The 20,192-nt window shown below is 66.2% G+C and overlaps 1 protein-coding gene across 1 annotated transcript in view; it reads right to left on the bottom strand.

Annotated features, from left to right (window-relative positions):
- NCKAP1L (NCK associated protein 1 like) overlaps positions 1 to 20,192 on the bottom strand; it is a 90,600-nt gene that overhangs the window by 29,213 nt on the left and 41,195 nt on the right. The window contains 10 exon segments of the mRNA XM_065419328.1: positions 5,945 to 6,025; positions 6,784 to 6,866; positions 8,456 to 8,549; positions 9,621 to 9,718; positions 14,608 to 14,686; positions 14,688 to 14,739; positions 15,370 to 15,588; positions 17,143 to 17,274; positions 18,377 to 18,516; positions 19,863 to 19,982. Coding sequence (XP_065275400.1) covers positions 5,945 to 6,025; positions 6,784 to 6,866; positions 8,456 to 8,549; positions 9,621 to 9,718; positions 14,608 to 14,686; positions 14,688 to 14,739; positions 15,370 to 15,588; positions 17,143 to 17,274; positions 18,377 to 18,516; positions 19,863 to 19,982 — 1,098 coding nt within the window.

Consider the following 20,192-nt stretch of genomic DNA (forward strand, 5'->3'; position numbering starts at 1 on the left):
GGGGTGTCCAGGCTCCCCAAGGACAGGGCCCTGAATTCACATCACTCAGATGGGCTTGTTCTTTAGACAGGTAAAGGGAGAGATGCAGGCAGCCCAGAGACAGACAGACCCACCTGACACTGAGAGAGGCAGATGGACAGCCATGACACACACACACAGACAGACGGACGGACAGCTCCCTTCATGTCTCAGGAGCCGAGCTCATGGTATGGAGCAAGATAATGAGCTCGCACGATCGCTCCTCCCTTTCAGCTGCACCTACAGGAATCTGGGGCCTAGCACTTGTGCCAGGAGGAGGGAGGCAGGACTCCTGGGTTCCATTCCTGGCTCTGCCACTGACTGACTGGCGACCTTGGGCGAGTCACTTCCCCTCCCTCTGTGCTGCAACTTCCCCCACTGTAACATGGGGATAACAAGGGAGCCCCTCCCCATGGGCTCATTCACATCCCCAAGCGCCAGGGCCCCGAAGCCCAGGCTTGTCTGCACTGTGCCGCCGAGCAGCAGGTCGTCCTCGCCCAGCTCAGCTGGAAGCTCCACAGCATCAGATGTGCCACGGCCCCAGCGCGTACATCAGAGAGCTGATCCCCCATGTGTGCTCCAGCACAGCCCCTGCCTGGCAGCTGAGCCAACTGCAAATTCCAGCATGACGCAGACCCCTCGGCAGCTTGACTTCCTTTGCCCCTGTGTCAAGCACCAAGTCACACCTGGGTGGGGTGGGTTTTCCTGACCTCAACGTCCAGCTCTCAGCCTCAGCCCCAGCCGCGTTATCGCCCCGCGATCTGATAAGGCCCATTTGGCAGTGCTGAGCATTTGATTACTGTCCTTCCACGCCTGCTGGAGGTGAGTAACCCCATTACCATTCTCCTCACCCCTCCATTCTGCTGGGAACCTCCAGTCCTGCTTCCCTGTAATTGCTTTGTGGCTCTGGAGGCATTCGCTCCCTCACTACCAGTGCAAAATGAGTTGCACTCACTCCTTATCTGTGCTGCATTGCTGATAATAAAGCCATTAACTCGGCAATGAAAAATCACCCTGTTTACATCCCTCTCGCCCTTCCCCACCCACTGGCTTCACCGGGTGTGCAAATACAGGATCGCTTTGTCCACCACTCTAATGCAGCCACCTCTGGGGTTGAACACAGCAGCAACACAACAGGAAAAGCCCCCTGGGCGCACAAGGGAATATTGGTGATGTTGCTGAAATCAACACTGTAGCGGGGTGGCTACCCCACTCCTGCCTGAGGGGTTTAAAACAGCCCTGGCAAAGGGAAAAGCTACTGGGCTGATTGGGGAAGTAGCCACAGCTGGGACGTCCCAATCAGGCCCCAGCTGGCCCTATATAAGAGGCTGGGAGCCAGGCACTCAAGAGTCTCTCTCTGTCTTCAGAGAGAGAAGGGCCTGGCTGCAGGGAGCTAGACAAAGAGTACCTGAGTGGAGCAGGGCTGGGGAAAGGCTGGGGAGCTCCAGCCTGGAAAGCCCCAGGCTGCGGCCTAGGAGAAGCCTAAGGGGTACTGGGGGTTGCAGAGGGCAGCCCAGGGCTAGGCCAAGGCAGCAGGTCCAAACCCAACCTTGCCTATACTGCAGTCTGCCCCAGAGAGTGGGAGCTAGATGGTGACTGGCAGTGGCCTTATCCTGAGGTGAGGTGGGGTTAGTGGGTGGGGGTTCCCCTGGGAGGGGAGACCTAGCGTGCGGGTACTGCCAGGGGGGCAGCACACAGAGCAAGGGGCATCGGGGTCCTGGGAGGGACATGGGGGCCAGTGCAGAGGACAAGGCGGATCACCGGCCTGCAGAGGGCGCTCCAGAGGCTGGTGAGCTAATTCCCTGGACAACCAGCAGGAGGCGCCGCAGGAGAGAGTCCAGACCCTCTACAAACACCCACCGCAGGGCCAAACCCAAACTAAATACTGACCTAGTTACACATCCATGGGTCCAAAATGGAGAATCAGAACATCCCTGGCCCAGCCTGACATCCTAGCCCAGCGTCTCCCCGGAGATCATGGAGCAGAATAACTCAGTTCCCTCCCATTTCCAGCTTGACATTGTTTGAAGATCTAGCCCCACAGCGCCACCGCACAGTTCCGACCTGCCCGAAAACCCCAGGTGAGCCCAAAGGGGCCAGCATGGCAGCTTGCCGGACCCATCCCACCATCTCTGAACATGCTCCCGCCTGTAACACAGTGCCCATCCCAGCTGTACAGAGAGGGGCTCCCCCCAGCTCTGCCCAGCAAACGCAGCCCCAGACGGCCCTGTCTTTAAACCTGCCATAGCACAAGGCAGCACCTAGCCAGACATCTAATGTGCTGTCTGCTACTGCCCCCTGGGGCTCATGCAGGGTATGACCGCCCTGACCCAATTACCCAGGTACTGATATTCTCCCAGCTCTGCCTGGGCTCTTCCCTGCAGATAACCCCACATTGCCCAGAGACCCAGCCCTCCCTGGGTGTTTCTCAGGCCTGTCCCCTGGCTGGTCCCCATCAATGGCCCTGGGAAGCACAAGCAGTAAAACAGGACAGCACCTAGATGCATCCATCCCTCCTGCCTGTGTTGGCCAAACTCCTGGGGATCCGCGGCGGTGGCGTCCATCCCCTCGCACGTGGATCAGGACACGGGGCTGTGTCTCCCAGCCCCGCACACCTGGGTCTTGCTCCCAGCAATGCCCCTGTCCACTCCCCACCACTGCTTGGACCCCAGCATTTGCATGCAGTGTGCTGGCAGATTCATGGCATCTCCCTCTCCAGATCCCTCAGTCTGGGCTGGGCCCTCTGGCTGCTAGAGGCACCGTCTGAGCCTCCTTGCTCTTTCTGTCCAAGTGGCTGCTGACACCGCGCTAGGTCTACTGCAGCAGCCAGTTCCTTCCTCGCAGGTTCTCCATGCTCTGAGTGTGCAGCCCATCCCCCTGGGGAACAGCCTGGCTCTGGCTGAGGGGAGGAGGGATGGATACAGCAGCCCCGGGCATGCTGGGGACAGAGCTGCCAATCCCAGCTGCACCTTCCCCACTGCTCCTGCATGCTCATCCCCCGGGACAGTGCCACAAGCCCAGCTCTCGAAGCACTGGGCCAGCCCAGTCCTGCCTGCACAAGGACACTGGGGGTCAATGGGGGCATGGAGGACAGGACCCAGCCAGCAGCCCCAGGCAGCTCATTCCTATGCTCTATGGTTCTTGGCTCCCCTCCATCTCCCACTGATCATCCCCGGCTCCAGCTGCATTAGCCCAGCCCCATGGTCCATCTGCCAGGTGCAAGCGGCATCCAGGCCCGGAGTGACTCATTCCCAGCCTGCTGAGCACCTCCACATCACAGGCCTCAGCATGACAGACTAGCTCCGCCTGCAGATGGCAGGTGTGTGCTGCCATCACAAGATCCGGTGGCCGGTGCCCCTGTGTGATTTGCCCGAATCCAGCCAGGGTGACAGTCACCCCCACACAGGGTGTGGTGCGGGCTAGCAGGCCACATGGCCAGATCCAATGCCCTCCTCTCGGAGCTGCGAAACCCATCTTGCTAAATGGAGCTGGAGTGGGGTTCCCAGCCCTCTGTCCATGGTTCTGAAATATGGGCAAGTGCTGGCATGTGCCTCTCTGGCAGCGTGGGCACGTTCATACCCAGCCAGCCCAATGCCTGGCCACCACACACCACTACTGTCCACTGTCTATGGACTGCTGTACAGTAAATACCTCACTGCACCTCTGCATTCACACCGTGCATCATTAACATACACCCTGCCCAGCATTCACACCCTGCGTCATTAACATACACCCTGACCAGCTCTGCATTCACACCCTGCGTAGTTAACATACACCCTGCCCAGCATTCACACCCTGCGCCATTAACACATGCACTGCCCAGCTCTGCATTTGTACCCTGCGTCAACACACACACACCCTGCTCTGCTCTGCATTTGCACCCTGCATCAACACACATGCTGCTCTTCTCTGCATTCACACCCTGTGTGATTTAACACACACCCTGCTCTGCATTCGCACCCTGCATTAACAAACTCCCTGCCCAGCTCTGCATTCACACCTTGTGTCATTAACACATGCACAGCCCAGCTTTGCATTCACACCCTGCATCAAGACACCCATCCTGCTCTGCTCTGCATTCACAATTTGTGTCATTAACACACACGCTGCCCAGCTCTGCATTCACACCCTGCATTATTAACAAACACCTGATCTGCTCTGCCACTACCTTCAGGCCGACCTTTCAAATATCGGTACTAAGGATGGGTCCCATCTAACAGGCATGTCCCCTTGGTTTCCACTAGGACACCGCAACACCAGCTCCTCTGGGCTGAAAATGGGGCCCAGCCAGGAAAGCACAATTTGAACTGACAGCCACTAAACACAACCCTGTGAGCCGCCACCTTGGGAGGGACCCGCCACGCCAGAACATGCCTGTCCCCCAAAGCCAGCAGGAGCCCACCGTGCTCACACATCATGCCACGCCCCCAGGGACCAGCGGGGCAGCAAGAGCGGTATGGACCAGTCAGTGCCCAACTGTATCTGCACATCCCAGTTCTGCCCATCTAGGAGCCGCCCGCGCTGAGCCCAGGGCAAACTCTGGCTCACAGGGTTAAGTTCATCGAGTCCCACAATGTGCTCCAACCCCAAGGACACAGCGTGTGTTCAGGCGTCTCCTCACGACAGAGCATCCCCACACCCTGCCACCCTGGCAGCGCAGCGTCCCTGTTCAGAGTAACGGTGCTGGCCGGCCTGGGGGCACAGCGCAGGGCTGAGCACAACACGCCACAGGCCTCAGCAGCGCTCGGTGCAGCTCTACCTAACCCGAGAGAGGCCCCCAGGTGACCTGCACATCAGGCTGCTTGGGCACCCGCTCTCCAGAGGAGACTCCACTCCCACCCAGGGCTGGAGGCCAACGATCCTGCCAGGGCCCCGGACACAAGATTGTCCGGCCAGGGCAGCCCTGGGGACCGTAGGCTGAACCGCAACCCACTGATGTCAGGGGAGTTTTGCCACCGAGGCCCATGGGGCCGAGATGACACATTCCCAGAGTGCTGCTTTGTCCATTCACCCTCTGATAGCGGAGCCCCCCGGGGCTTATGCCCCCAGCACAGCCTCCCAGCGAGGCCCATCCAGCCCTGGCACCGGAGTGGGAGTTGGGGGGTATCTCCATTTCTTACCCTGGGTCTCTGCACCATTCGAGGCCTGGGTTCCCTCAGGGCAGGGCAGAGGATTCGCGGCGAGCTCTGAGCGCTCCTCCCCTCTGCAGCAGCCCAGAGCAGCCGAGATCACTGGCCCAGGCACAGGCAGCCACTAGCCCCCGGCACTCCCCGCCTGGAGACTGCAGTGATCCGGGGAGGCTGCTGCTGGCTGGGACGATGCTGAGAGCCCTGTGGACACTGCAGCACGCTGGGCCCAGGCCCTGCAAGGCGACAGCTCGGACAGACCCAGACCCCCCTCGGTGGCAGGCAGGCGTCCAGCATCGCCATCTCTGCAGCATGTGCAGGGGCTGAACTCAGGCCCAGAGTTTCCATCACGCTCATGGATAAATATTAACCCAGGTGCCGAGGAGAGATCTCTGGTTCATGCAGCAACACCCCTCACCCATCCTCGGCTGGGTCTGCAGACCCCCGGTGGCTGCTCCTGAGAACCTGAGCCAGACAGCCACATGGGGGCTAGATAGTAGGGTCAAAGCACGCTGTGCTGTGGGTTGGAGGGGCGCTGGGACTTTTGTCTCCTGGGGGAAGGAGCATCTCCCATGTGGTTGGACAAACCCCCCAGCCCAGGATTAGGGGGCTGTGGGGCCTGGCACGTGCTGCCGCACTCTGGATCCCCAGCTCAGGTAAAGGCCCCTGGCAGGAGGAGGGCCGCCCTGGCCAGTCGCCCCAGGGCCCGGATGTGGACAGCAGCCCAGCCTGTTCTCTGATCTGCCTGCCTAGCCGCAGAGCCCACCCACAGCAGAGAGAAGCACGAGGGTCGTCCCCACCTTTATGTCCGTGTCTGGGGTGACAAAGTCCTTCAGGCACTCAATGGGGCCCATCAGGAACGGGCAGCGGTTGGAGAAGACCTGCAGCAAGGCGAGAGCCAGCCCTTGAGATGGCAATGGACACAGGTCGCCCCCTCTCATGTAGCAGACCCTGGCACCTGCCCCATTGCTCTGCCCTCCCTCTCTGCATAACGGTACCTATGAAGATGCCCATACAGGTGCCAAGCTCCCTTCCTTCTGCCCTTCCACCCCACAGGCTCCAATGGTATTGCACAAACTGTGCCAGGAGCACTTCACCCACCACTGAGATGCAGCCACCACTGGGGTGGGACATGGCAGCTGTTTAACAACTGCCTAGCAGCCAAGTGCAGGAAGTGAGCAATGCAATGCTTGAGGCTCTCCAAGCACCGCACAGGTGTTAGCCAACGAACCCTCCCTCAGATCGGGGCTGAGGCCAGTTACTGTCCCTGCTTTCCAGAGGCCACCTGGGCAGAGCTGGATCAGCTGCAGGAGTGTCTGGCCCCAGAGACCTGTCCTAGGGAGGGACGCTGGACACTCACCACTCCCGCCCAGCCACGTCCCCGGCATACATGGGGGGGGGGGGGGAGGTCAGTGACTCCCCTCCATCGCAGTCCCATAATGCTCCACGAAGAGTGTGAAAGGCCAGCCCCCCAGCCCTACCCCACACAGCTCCGATGCTGCCTCCCGGGCTGGTGCACAGTGGGGGCAGCCAACTCCTCCGCCCTGGCCTTGCATGGCCCCCCCACAGACAGGCCGGCCTAGGCCTTGCTCAGCTCCCCTCCCCCCCCCCCCCCCCCCCCCGCCAGGCCGGCACCCACCTCACGCAGCCCACTCTGTGCCATGGAGCGGAAGCTCAGGATCTCCCCGATGATGGTCATTCTTTTCAGCACATTGTCAGCAGCTGGGGGAGAGAGGGGGTGGGGGGTGAATGGCGAGGACACACAGGAGACGGGGCTTCAAAACACACGGGCTACAACATACCCCTGGGACTATGCCTGGGAACTCCTTACATTCCACTAGCACCCCTCACCCCAAACCTCAGCCCCCCGCCTGAGCTCCCCAGCTCTGCCAGTGCCCATCACCCCAACCCTCAGCCCCCCTCCTGAGCTCCCCAGCTCTGCCAGTGCCCATCACCCCAACCCTCAGCCCCACAGCTCTGCCAGTGCCCCTCACCCCAACCCACAGACCCCTCCTGAGCCCCCAGCTCTGCCAGTGCCCCTCACTCCAAACCTCAGCCCCCCTCCTGAGCCCCCAGCTCTGCCAGTGCCCCTCACCCCAACCCTTAGCCCCCCTCCTGAGCTCCCCAGCTCTGCCAGTGCCCCTCACCCCAACCCTCAGCCCCCCTCCTGAGCTCCCCAGCTCTGCCAGTGCCCCTCACCCCAACCCTCAGCCCCCCTCCTGAGCCCCCAACTCTGCCAGTGCCCCTCACCCCAACCCACAGCCCCCTCCTGAGCTCCCCAGCTCTGCCAGTGCCCCTCACCCCAAACCTCAGCCCCCCTCCTGAGCCCCAACTCTGCCAGTGCCCATCACCCCAACCCTCAGCCCCCCAGCTCTGCCAGTGCCCCTCACTCCAACCCTCAGCCCCCCTCCTGAGCTCCCCAGCTCTGCCAGTGCCCCTCACCCCAACCTCAGCCCCCATCCTGAGCTTCCCAGCTCTGCCAGTGCCCATCACCCCAACCGACAGCCCCCTCCTGAGCCCCCAGCTCTGCCAGTGCCCATCACCCCAACCCTCAGCCCCTCAGCTCTGCCAGTGCCCCTCACACCAACCCACAGACCCCTCCTGAGCTCCCCAGCTCTGCCAGTGCCGCTCACCCCAACCCTCAGCCCCCCTCCTGAGCCCCCAGCTCTGCCAGTGCCCCTCACTCCAAACCTCAGCCCCCCTCCTGAGCCCCCAGCTCTGCCAGTGCCCCTCACTCCAAACCTCAGTCCCCCTCCTGAGCCCCCAGCTCTGCCAGTGCCCATCACCCCAACCCTCAGCCCCCCTCCTGAGCTCCCCAGCTCTGCCAGTGCCCCTCACCCCAAACCTCAGCCCCCCTCCTGAGCCCCCAACTCTGCCAGTGCCCCTCACCCCAACCCATAGCCCCCTCCTGAGCTCCCCAGCTCTGCCAGTGCCCCTCACCCCAAACCTCAGCCCCCCTCCTGAGCTCCCCAGCTCTGCCACTGCCCATCACCCCAACCCTCAGCCCTATCCTGAGCCCCCAGCTCTGCCAGTGCCCATCACTCCAACCCTCAGCCCCCCAGCTCTGCCAGTGCCCCTCACCCCAACCCACAGCCCCCCTCCTGAGCCCCGAACTCTGCCAGTGTCCATCACTCCAACCCCCTGTCCTGTTCCCCACCCCACCCACTATTCCCCACCTGAGTCTCCTCTCCACTCAGCGCTCATTGCAGCTCAGCCCTGAACTCCATCCTCAGCCGGCCGTGGATTGGGCAGGGGGTTTAATGCAGATGCCAGGGAGGGGGCGATGGGGGGGGGGGGGGGATGACTCTTACACAACAGCCTGGGCAGCAGTGATACCATCTGCTCAGGTTTGTAGAAGTTGGAGCGGATCTGCACCAGCACGTCCATGTTCTCGGTCACCAGCTTCTGCAACAGAAACAATCACCATGGTAAACGGGGGCCAGCCAGAGCCAGCCAGGCCCAACTCACCCAGAGCCAGACCCAGCCAGAGCCAGAGCCAGCCAGGCCCAACTCACCCAGAGCCAGACCCAGCCAGAGCCAGAGCCAGCCAGGCCCAACTCACCCAGAGCCAGACCCAGCCAGAGCCAGAGCCAGCCAGGCCCAACTCACCCAGAGCCAGACCCAGACCCAGCCAGAGCCAGAGCCAGCCAGGCCCAACTCACCCAGAGCCAGACCCAGACCCAGCCAGAGCCAGAGCCAGCCAGGCCCAACTCACCCAGAGCCAGACCCAGACCCAGCCAGAGCCAGCCAGGCCCAACTCACCCAGAGCCAGACCCAGACCCAGCCAGAGCCAGACCCAGCCAAGCCCAACTCACCCAGAGCCAGGGGCTGCCTCCATGGGACTCTTCCCTGGTATCAGTATTTTGCCCAACGTCAGCACCTCCGGCTCTGAAGGGAACTCCCAGACACTGATGTACTGAGCCCCATATAACAATCACATGAACCTAGGAGCGGTGGCCCTGTGCTCCCCGCAGTTAGCTGGGAGCTGATGGGATATATTCACTGGGGACACAGCAAGTCAGTGACAGGTCTGGCAATAAAACCCAGGAGTCCTGGCTCCCAGCTCCCACCCTGCTCTATCCTGCTAACTCCACACTGGTTCCAGAGAACCCAGGAGTCCTGGCTCCCAGTCCCCCTGCTCTAACCTGCTGCTAACCCCACACCGCTCCCAGGGAACCCAGGAGTCCTGGCTCCCAGACCCCCTGCTCTACCCCGCTAACCCCACACCGCTCCCAGAGAACCCAGGAGTCCTGGCTCCCAGACCCCCTGCTCTACCCCGCTAACCCCACATCGCTCCCAGAGATCCCAGGAGTCCTGGCTCCCAGACCCCCTGCTCTACCCCGCTAACCCCACACCGCTCCCAGAGAACCCAGGAGTCCTGGGTCCTCTGCTCTAAGCACTGACTCCCGCTGCCTGCCCGTAGCCCTGTTGAGTTGAGTGCAGCCAGCAGTGGCTCCTCCCGCCCCAGCCTCCTACCTTCAGCTCCACCACCTGCGAGGTGACGTGCCACATGAGGTTGTCGCTCAGGAACTTCATGCCGTAGGGACCCAGCAGCTCGGCCAGCGCCCGCATCTCTGGGGGAGGGGAGTGGATCATACATGGGGCATTAACTCCTTCTGGCCTGCTTGGGTCACCCAGGCCCTCGCACACCCCAGAACGGCATGTCCCAGCACCGGGCCTCCCAGTCCCGAGCCAGCCAGCCCAACTCACTCTGAGCCAGCCGTTCCGTCACCGCGCATCCCCATCCCGATCCCCAGAGCCATCCCGCCACCGCACATCCCCATTCGCATCCCCAGAGACGTCCCGCCACCGCGCATCCCCAGCCCCATCCCCAGAGCCGTCCTGCCACCGCGCATCCCCATCCCCAGAGCTGTCCCGCCACCGCGCATCCCCATCCCCATCCCCACAGCCGTTCCGCCACCACGCATCCCCATCCCCAGAGCCGTCCCACCACCGCACATCCCCATTCGCATCCCCAGAGACGTCCCGCCACCGCGCATCCCCAGCCCCATCCCCAGAGCCGTCCTGCCACCGCGCATCCCCATCCCCAGAGCTGTCCCGCCACCGCGCATCCCCATCCCCATCCCCACAGCCGTTCCGCCACCACGCATCCCCATCCCCAGAGCCGTCCCGCCACCGCACATCCCCATTCGCATCCCCAGAGACGTCCCGCCACCGCGCATCCCCAGCCCCATCCCCAGAGACGTCCCACCACCGCGCATCCCCAGCCCCATCCCCAGAGCCGTCCTGCCACTGCGCATCCCCAGCCCCATCCCCAGAGCCGTCCTGCCACTGCGCATCCCCATCCCCAACCCCAGAGCCGTCCCGCCACCGCGCATCCCCATCCGCATCCCCAGAGCTGTCCCGCCACCGCGCATCCCCTGCCCCATCCCCAGAGCCGTCCTGCCACCGCGCATCCCCATCCCCAGAGCTGTCCCGCCACCGCGCATCCCCATCCCCATCCCCACAGCCGTTCCGCCACCACGCATCCCCATCCCCAGAGCCGTCCCACCACCGTGCATCCCCAGCCCCATCCCAAGAACCGTCCCACCACCACGCATCCCCATCCCCATCCCCACAGCCATTCCGCCACCACGCATCCCCATCCCCATCCCCATCCCCAGAGCCGTCCCACCACCGTGCATCCCCAGCCCCATCCCAAGAACCGTCCCGCCACCGCGCATCCCCATCCCCATCCCCACAGCCGTTCCGCCACCACGCATCCCCATCCCCATCCCCAGAGCCGTCCCACCACCGTGCATCCCCAGCCCCATCCCAAGAACCGTCCCACCACCACGCATCCCCAGCCCCATCCCCAGAGCCATCCCACCACCACGCAGCCCCATCCCCATCCCCAGAGCCGTCCTACCACCGCGCATCCCCAGCCCCATCCCCAGAGCCGTCCTGCCACTGCGCATCCCCATCCCCATCCCCAACCCCAGAGCCGTCCCGCCACCGCGCATCCCCAGCCCCATCCCCAGAGCCGTCCCACCACCACGCAGCCCCATCCCCATCCCCAGAGCCGTCCTACCACCGCTCATCCCCAGCCCCATCCCCAGAGCCGTCCCGCCACCGCGCATCCCCATCCCCATCCACAGAGCCGTCCCGCCACCGCGCATCCCCTGCCCCATCCCCAGAGCCGTCCCGCCACCGCGCATCCCCATCCCCAACCACAGAGCCGTCCCTCCACCGCGCATCCCCAGCCCCATCCCCAGAGCCGTCCTGCCACCGCGCATCCCCAGCCCCATCCCCAGAGCCATCCCGCTGCCGCGCATCGCCATCCCCATCCCCAGAGCCGTCCTACCACCGCTCATCCCCATCCCCAGAGTCGTCCCGCCACCGCGCATCCCCATCTGCATCCCCAGAGCCGTCCCACCACCGCGCATCCCTTGCCCCATCCCCAGAGCCGTCCCGCCACCACGCATCCCCTGCCCCATCCCCAGAGCCGTCCCGCCACTGCGCATCCCCTGCCCCGTCCCCAGAGCCATCCCGCCACCGCACATCCCCTGCCCTGTTCCCAGAGCCATCCCGCCACCGCGCATCCCCATCCCCAGAGCCGTCCCGCCACCGCGCATCCCCATCCCCGTCCCCAGAGCCGTCCCGCCACCGCACATCCCCTGCCCTGTCCCCAGAGCCATCCCGCCACCGTGCATCCCCATCCCCAGAGCCGTCCCGCCACCGCGCATCCCCATCCCCAGAGCCGTCCTGCCACCGCGCATCCCCTGCCCCATCCCCAGAGCCGTCCCACCACCGCGCATCCCCTGCCCCGTCCCCAGAGCCGTCCCGCCACCGCGCATCCCCATCCACAGAGCCGTCCCACCACCGCGCATCCCCATACCCATCCCCAGAGCCGTCCAACCACCACGCATCCCCATCCGCATCCACAGAGCCGTCCCGCCACCGCGCATCCCTTGCCCCATCCACAGAGCCGTCCCGCCACCGCGCATCCCCATCCGCATCCGCAGAGCCGTCCTCCCACCACGCATCCCTTGCCCCATCCCCAGAGCCGTCCCGCCACCGCGCATCCCCTGCCCCATCCCCAGAGCCGTCCCGCCACCGCGCATCCCCAGCCCCATCCCCATCCCCAGAGCCAGCCGCCATGCATCCTCAGCCCCATCCACAGAGCGTCCTGCCACCACGCATCCCTTGCCCCATCCCCAGAGCCGTCCCGCCACCGCGCATCCCCAGCCCCAGCCCCAGAGCCGTCCCGCCACCGCGCATCCCCAGCCCCATCCCCAGAGCCGTCCCGCCACCGCGCATCCCCATCCCCATCCACAGAGCCGTCCCGCCGCCGCGCATCCCTTGTCCCATCCCCAGAGCCGTCCTGCCACCGCGCATCCCCATCCCCATCCACAGAGCCGTCCCGCCGCCACGCATTCCCATCCCTATCCACAGAGCCATCCCGCCACCCGCGCATCCCTTGCCCCCTCCCCAGAGCCGTCCCACCACCGCGCATCCCCAGCCACATCCCCAGAGCCGTCCCGCCACCGCGCATCCCCATCCCCAACCACAGAGCCGTCCCGCCACTGCGCATCCCCTGCCCCATCCCCAGAGCCGTCCCGCCACCGCGCATCCCCTGCCCCGTCCCCAGAGCCGTCCCGCCACCGCGCATCCCCTGCCCCGTCCCCAGAGCCGTCCCGCCACCGCATATCCCCTGCCCTGTCCCCAGAGCCATCCCGCCACCGCGCATCCCCATCCCCAGAGCCGTCCCGCCACCGCGCATCCCCATCCCCGTCCCCAGAGCCGTCCCGCCACCGCACATCCCCTGCCCTGTCCCCAGAGCCATCCCACCACCGCGCATCCCCATCCCCAGAGCCGTCCCGCCACCGCGCATCCCCATCCCCGTCCCCAGAGCCGTCCGGCCACCGCGCAAGCCCTGCCCATCCCCAGAGCCGTCCCGCCACCGCGCATCCCCAGCCCCAGCCCCAGAGCCGTCCCACCATCGCGCATCCCCAGCCCCATCCCCAGAGCCGTCCCACCACCGCGCATCCCCATCCCCAGAGCCGTCCCGCCACCGCGCATCCCCATCCCCGTCCCCAGAGCCGTCCTGCCACCGCGCAAGCCCTGCCCATCCCCAGAGCCGTCCCGCCACCGCGCATCCCCAGCCCCATCCCCAGAGCCGTCCCGCCATCGCGCATCCCCAGCCCCATCCCCAGAGCCGTCCCACCGCCACGCATCCCCTGCCCTGTCCCCAGAGCCATCCCGCCACCGCACATCCCCATCCCCATAGCCGTCCCGCCACCGCACATCCCCTGCCCTGTCCCCAGAGCCATCCCGCCACCGCACATCCCCTGCCCTGTCCCCAGAGCCATCCCGCCACCGCACATCCCCGTCCCCAGAGCCGTCCTGCCACCGCGCAAGCCCTGCCCATCCCCAGAGCCGTCCCGCCACCGCGCATCCCCTGCCCCGTCCCCAGAGCCGTCCCGCCACCGCACATCCCCTGCCCTGTCCCCAGAGCCATCCCGCCACCGCACATCCCCATCCCCATAGCCGTCCCGCCACCGCACATCCCCTGCCCTGTCCCCAGAGCCATCCCGCCACCGCGCATCCCCATCCCCAGAGCCGTCCCGCCACCGCGCATCCCCATCCCCGTCCCCAGAGCCGTCCTGCCACCGCGCATCCCCTGCCCCATCCCCAGAGCCGTCCCGCCACCGCGCATCCCCATCCACAGAGCCGTCCCACCACCGCGCATCCCCATCCCCAGAGCCGTCCAACCACCACGCATCCCCATCCGCATCCACAGAGCCGTCCCGCCACCGCGCATCCCTTGCCCCATCCACAGAGCCGTCCCGCCACTGCGCATCCCCATCCGCATCCCCAGAGCCGTCCTGCCACCGCGCATCCCCCGCCCCGTCCACAGAGCCATTCCGCCACCGCGCATCCCCATCCCCAGAGCCGTCCCACCAGCGTGCATCCCCATCCCCATCCCCAGAGCCGTCCCACCAGCGCGCATCCCCAGCCCCAGCCCCAGAGCCGTCCCGCCGCCATGCATCCTCACCCTCAGCCCCAGAGCCAGCCGCCATGCATCCTCAGCCCCATCCCCAGAGCCGTCCCGCCACCGCGCATCCTCAGCCCCATTCCCAGAGCTGTCCCGCCACCATGCATCCCCAGCCCCATCCACAGAGCCATCCCGCCACCGTCCGTCCCCATCCTCAGCCCGAGCCAGCCGTACTGCCACTACGCATCCCCATCCCCATCCCTAGAGCCGTCCCGCTGCCGTGTGTCCTCACCCCCATCCCCAGAGCAGCCGCCACCATGCATCCCCGTCCCCGCCCCCAGAGCGAGCCAGCCCACCGCTGTGCGTCTCCTGCCCCCGTCCCCAGAGCCGGCTGTCCTGCCGCCATGCATCCTCACTCCCGTCCCCAGAACCAGCCAGAGCCAGCTGTCCCACTGCCATGCAGCCCCCTCTGCATCCCGCTGTCGTGCGGCCCCATCATCAGGACATGGAGCTGCCGCGGCTCACCTGAGATGTCTGAGAACTCCTCTGCACTGAAGCTCTGCTCCCCCTCCCTGGGGACACTGATGAAGGCCTGCATGGCCGGGGGACAGCACAATGGCCCCAGTGCTGGCCTGGCGCAGCAGCGCCTCCAGGTACCTGCATGGAGCCAAAGAGCATCCACTTACACCGGACAGCCAGGCCCAGCACTGTTCTCCCAGCCTGCTCCTAGTCTGCCCTGCCAGAGCCCAAACTCCCTTGGACCGGTGTGTGAGCATGGGATGGGATTGAGGGGCACTGGCAGAGCTGGGGGGACCCCAGAGCTGGGATAGCAGAGGGCTGTGGGGCAGGACACCTGACAGGGGTTTGTCCAACCAGTTCCTACAAACCTCCAGTGATGGGGATTCCACAACCCCCTTGGAGCCTGCTCCAGAGCCCAGCGACCCCAAGAGTCAGGAAGCTTTTCCCACTATCTATCCAAGAGTTCCCTGGCTGCAAACAGCAGATTCCTTCATGTCCCATCAATGCACATGGAGAACAACTGGGCATCGGCCTTCTTCAGAACAGCCCTGACCGTAGCTAAAGACTGTTGTCAAGTCCTGCCTTGGCCTTCTCTGCTCTACACTCGACATGCCCAAGACTTTCAACCTTTCCTCATAGGTCAGCTTTTCCCACTTCCCCCATCCCTTCAGGCATCTCTCGGGCTCTCCTGTCCCACGGCTCAGGGGTACCCAGGGCTCTCTCCTGCCTGGTGGCCCGGGCCAGGCTGCCCTCAGCCCAGGCACCCACCAGTTGGTGTAGATGGTGGTGAGGGTCTGCTCCCCGCTGGAGTCCAGGGGCTGTGTCTGCTGAAGCAGGACGTTGCGGATGATGCGGCTGGAGTCCATGCACGTGAACTGCCCCAGCAACTGGATGAAGGCGAGGTAGGAGCGCAGGCTGGCCAGCACCTCAGAGGGCCGCGCAATCTCCTGCGTAGCCTGGTTGTAGTTGGCCATCCACACGAAAGATCTGTAAGTGGATGGGGGGCTCAGAGGGGGCCCAGCACAGACTCCCCCGGGTGGATCTGCTGAGCCCACAACCTCCCCTGTGAAAGCACCCAGCCCCCCTCCCGTGTTCCCTGCGAATGGGCATCTCCCAGCACAACTCAGCTCAGAAGCTGGCTGGAGCTTGTGGATGTAACAGCACCAATAGTCGACTCAGTCTCCCTGCCCGAGGGCCATGGACAGGGACACGCCGCGTCCCCCCTCCCCACCCGCCCGCCCGAGGGCCATGGACAGGGACACGCCGCGTCCCCCTCCCCACCCGCACCCGCCCGAGGGCCATGGACAGGGACACGCCGCGTCCCCCTCCCCACCCGCCCGCCCGAGGGCCATGGACAGGGACACGCCGCGTCCCCCTCCCCACCCGCCCCGCCCGAGGGCCATGGACAGGGACACGCCGCGTCCCCCTCCCCACCCGCTCGCCCGCGGGCCATGGACAGGGACACGCCGCGTCCCCCTCCCCACCCGCTCGCCCGAGGGCCATGGACAGGGACACGCCGCGTCCCCCTCCCCACCCGCCCGCCCGAGGGCCATGGACAGGGACACGCCGCGTCCCCCTCCCCACCCGCCCGCCCGAGGGCCATGGACAGGGACACGCCGCGTCCCCCTCCCCACCCGCCCGCCCGAGGGCCATGGACAGGGACACGCCGCGTCCCCCTCCCCACCCGCCCGCCCGAGGGCCATGGACAGGGACACGCCGCGTCCCCCTCCCCACCCCGCCCGCCCGAGGGCCATGGACAGGGACACGCCGCGTCCCCCTCCCCACCCGCCCGCCCGAGGGCCATGGACAGGGACACGCCGCGTCCCCCTCCCCACCCGCCCGCCCGAGGGCCATGGACAGGGACACGCCGCGTCCCCCTCCCCACCCGCCCGCCCGAGGGCCATGGACAGGGACACGCCGCGTCCCCCTCCCCACCCGCCCGCCCGAGGGCCATGGACAGGGACACGCCGCGTCCCCCTCCCCACCCCGCCCGCCCGAGGGCCATGGACAGGGACACGCCGCGTCCCCCTCCCCACCCGCCCGCCCGAGGGGCCATGGACAGGAACACGCCGCGTCCCCCTCCCCACCCGCCCGCCCGAGGGCCATGGACAGGGACACGCCGCGTCCCCCTCCCCACCCGCCCGCCCGAGGGCCATGGACAGGGACACGCCGCGTCCCCCTCCCCACCCGCCCGCCCGAGGGCCATGGACAGGGACACGCCGCGTCCCCCTCCCCACCCGCTCGCCCGAGGGCCATGGACAGGGACACGCCGCGTCCCCCTTCCCACCCGCCCACCTGAGGGCCATGTGCAGGCACATGCCGCTCCGCCGTCCCCACCTGCCCAAGGGTTGTGGGCAGGAACGCAACGTGTCCCCATCCCCACCCACTGGAGGGCCATGGGCAGGAACACGCCGTGCTCCCATCCCCGCCCGCCCGAGGCCCACGGGCCATGGGCAGCAACACACCACGCTCCCATCCCTGCCCGCCCAAGGGCCATGGGCAGGGACACGCCGCACTCAGCCAGCCACAGGGCCCACGTACCTGTTGAGCCGCGTCTCCAGGTGGCTGCTGAGGTATTCGGCCGGCGTGACCATGTGCTCGAACACAGTGAAGCTGGGGATGTGGTTGACGCTCAGGGAGAGCTCGCTCAGCATCTGGTGCAGCTTGTCCATGCTGGGGGCAGAGACGCCAGCATGGTCACCGCTCGCCGCAAATGGCTCTGGGGCCCGGGACCCTCCCCCACACCTGTCAGCCCAATGCACACTAGCTCCCAGACCCCAAATGCAGTGGGATCATTCAAATGAATGGGAAAGTGGGCAGCCCGGATGCCTGGGTTCACCCCACCTCTTCTCCGAGGGGCAATGGGCAGTCCAGACACCTGCATTTACCACCCCTTTCTCTCCAAGGGCGATGGGCAGTCCGGACGCCTGGGTTCACCCCACCTCCACTCCAAGGGGCGATGGGCAGCCCGGATGCCTGGGTTCACCCCACCTCCACTCCGAGGGGCGATGGACCGCCCGGATGCCTGGGTTCACCCCACCTCCACTCCGAGGGGCGATGGGCAGTCCAGACACCTGCATTTACCACCCCTTTCTCTCCAAGGGCGATGGGCAGCCCGGATGCCTGGGTTCACCGCCACCTCCGCTCTGAGGGGCAACGGGCAGCTCAGATGCCTGGGTTCACCGCCACCTCCGCTCCAAGGGGCAACGGGCAGCCCGGATGCCTGGGTTCACCGCCACCTCCGCTCTGAGGGGCAACGGGCAGCTCAGATGCCTGGGTTCACCGCCACCTCCGCTCCAGGGGGCAACGGGCAGCCCGGATGCCTGGGTTCACCGCCACCTCCGCTCCAAGGGGCAACGGGCAGCTCAGATGCCTGGGTTCACCGCCACCTCCGCTCCAAGGGGCAACGGGCAGCCCGGATGCCTGGGTTCACCGCCACCTCCGCTCCAAGGGGCAACGGGCAGCCCGGATGCCTGGGTTCACCGCCACCTCTGCTCCGAGGGGCAATGGGCAGTCCAATGAACCAAGTGTATCTTGGGCAGCGGGCAGGTTGGGAGTGCTTATGAAGGGCCAGGTACCAGTATTGCTTCCTGGATCTGAGCCATCAGCCCTTCTGGGGACCCAGAAACTGTCCCCCCACTGCCCCGGTAACTCCAGCCATCTGAGGCACAGGGGGAGGAGTCCTCTGAATGGGGAGAACCCCCCCCCCCCCCCGCCCCCAGGGATGGCAGAGCAGCTCTAATGCCCCTTGGGAGCTCCCGTGCTGTGGGCTTACTTGGTCACCACGATCCGGTCCTTCCTCTGGCTCTCGGCCCCCGGCTTGTCCCGCTCCGGCTCCCCCTTCTTGGGGGGCTGCTTCTGGGCCTTCTTGTTCCGGGCCTTGCTGATGGTGGAGGCGCAGTGTTTGGGCAGCAGCTTCCCAGGAGATAGAGACAGGGGCACTGAGCGAGGGAGGAGCTGGGGGCTTGGTGGGCCAGGATTTGGCGGCCCCCCAGACGCACATAGGGTCCCCTCCCCCCACACCCCAGTCCTGGTGCAGGATACACCCCGGACTCTGACAGCACGGCTGTGCCCCAGGGCGAATCCCGCCTGCCTGGCATCTGGCTCTCCTTGCCACGGAGCCGCTGGCCACACTGATGCCCACCCCCCAACGCCGCCAGGGCTCAGCAAGTAGCCATCGGGTTCCCTGGGAAGGCTACACGACTCCACCCACGGCCATCTCCAGAGCCCCCAGCACCAAGCAGCCCCATGGGGCTTTGCCAGCCTGGAGAGCAGCCTGCGGGGGGCCGGCCACAGCCTTCAGTCAGCGCGTGGATGGTGAGCAATCCTGGTACATGCGACTGCTGCTGTGCACTCAGCTGGCGCCTCAACAAGGTACCCCACCCAGGACCATGCCACACCCTGTGCCCCTCACCTGCCCACCGAACCCCAGGCTGGAAGCTCCCCCGGCACCCCACCCAGTGCCATGCCACGCCCCATAACCCTCCCTTGCTCACTGACGTGCCCCCAGTCTGGCAGATCCCCCAGGCACCCCCCAGCACCATGCCCATGCCCCTCACCTGCTCACAAAGTGGCCCCAGGCTGGCAGCTGCCCCAGGCACCCCCCAGCACCATGCCACGCCCCTCACCTGCTCGCAGAGGGGCCCCCGTACCCCCAGTCTGGCGGCTGCCCCGGGGAGGGGACCCCCCGACACCATGCTGCACCCTTCACCTGCTCACAGAGGGGCCCCCACACTGGCAGATCCCCCGGGCACCCCCCGGCACCGGGCCACACCCCTCACCTGCTCACAGAGGGTCCCCCACACTGGCAGATCCCCCGGGCACCCCCCAGCACTGTGCCACACCCCTCACCTGCTCACAGAGGGGCCCCCACACTGGCAGATCCCCCGGGCACCCCCCGGCACCGGGCCACACCCCTCACCTGCTCACAGAGGGGCCCCCACACTGGCAGATCCCCCGGGCACCCCCCGGCACCGGGCCACACCCCTCACCTGCTCACAGAGGGGCCCCCACATTGGCAGATCCCCCGGGCACCCCCCGGCACCGGGCCACACCCCTCACCTGCTCACAGAGGGGCCCCCACATTGGCAGATCCCCCGGGCACCCCCCGGCACCGGGCCACACCCCTCACCTGCTCACAGAGGGGCCCCCACACTGGCAGATCCCCCGGGCACCCCCCGGCACCGGGCCACACCCCTCACCTGCTCACAGAGGGGCCCCCACACTGGCAGATCCCCCGGGCACCGTGCCACACCCCTCACCTGCTCACTGAGTTTGCGCTGCTCGGCACACGCGTCCATGATGCAGTTGGCAGCCTGCTTGGCGATCTCCTCTAGGAAGTTGTTGCACAGACCCAGGCTGCAGCTCTTCAGGTGGGGATACTGCGGAGAGAGGCCAGGGATGGCTCACGGCTCTGCCCCCCCACCTGGCACCTTCCAGCCACAGATCTCAGACGCCAGCCACTGAGCTTCTTACCCCATCGGGGAGGCAACCCTGCCCCTCCCCCATGCATTGTCCTGTGTGTCCCCCGCCTGCTCCTCACCCACGAATCTGCATGCATGCCTGCCCACCCCTCCTCCCCCACAGTTCTC

Source organism: Emys orbicularis, chromosome 19 (genome assembly GCF_028017835.1).
Source record: "Emys orbicularis isolate rEmyOrb1 chromosome 19, rEmyOrb1.hap1, whole genome shotgun sequence".
NCBI lineage: Eukaryota > Metazoa > Chordata > Testudines > Emydidae > Emys > Emys orbicularis.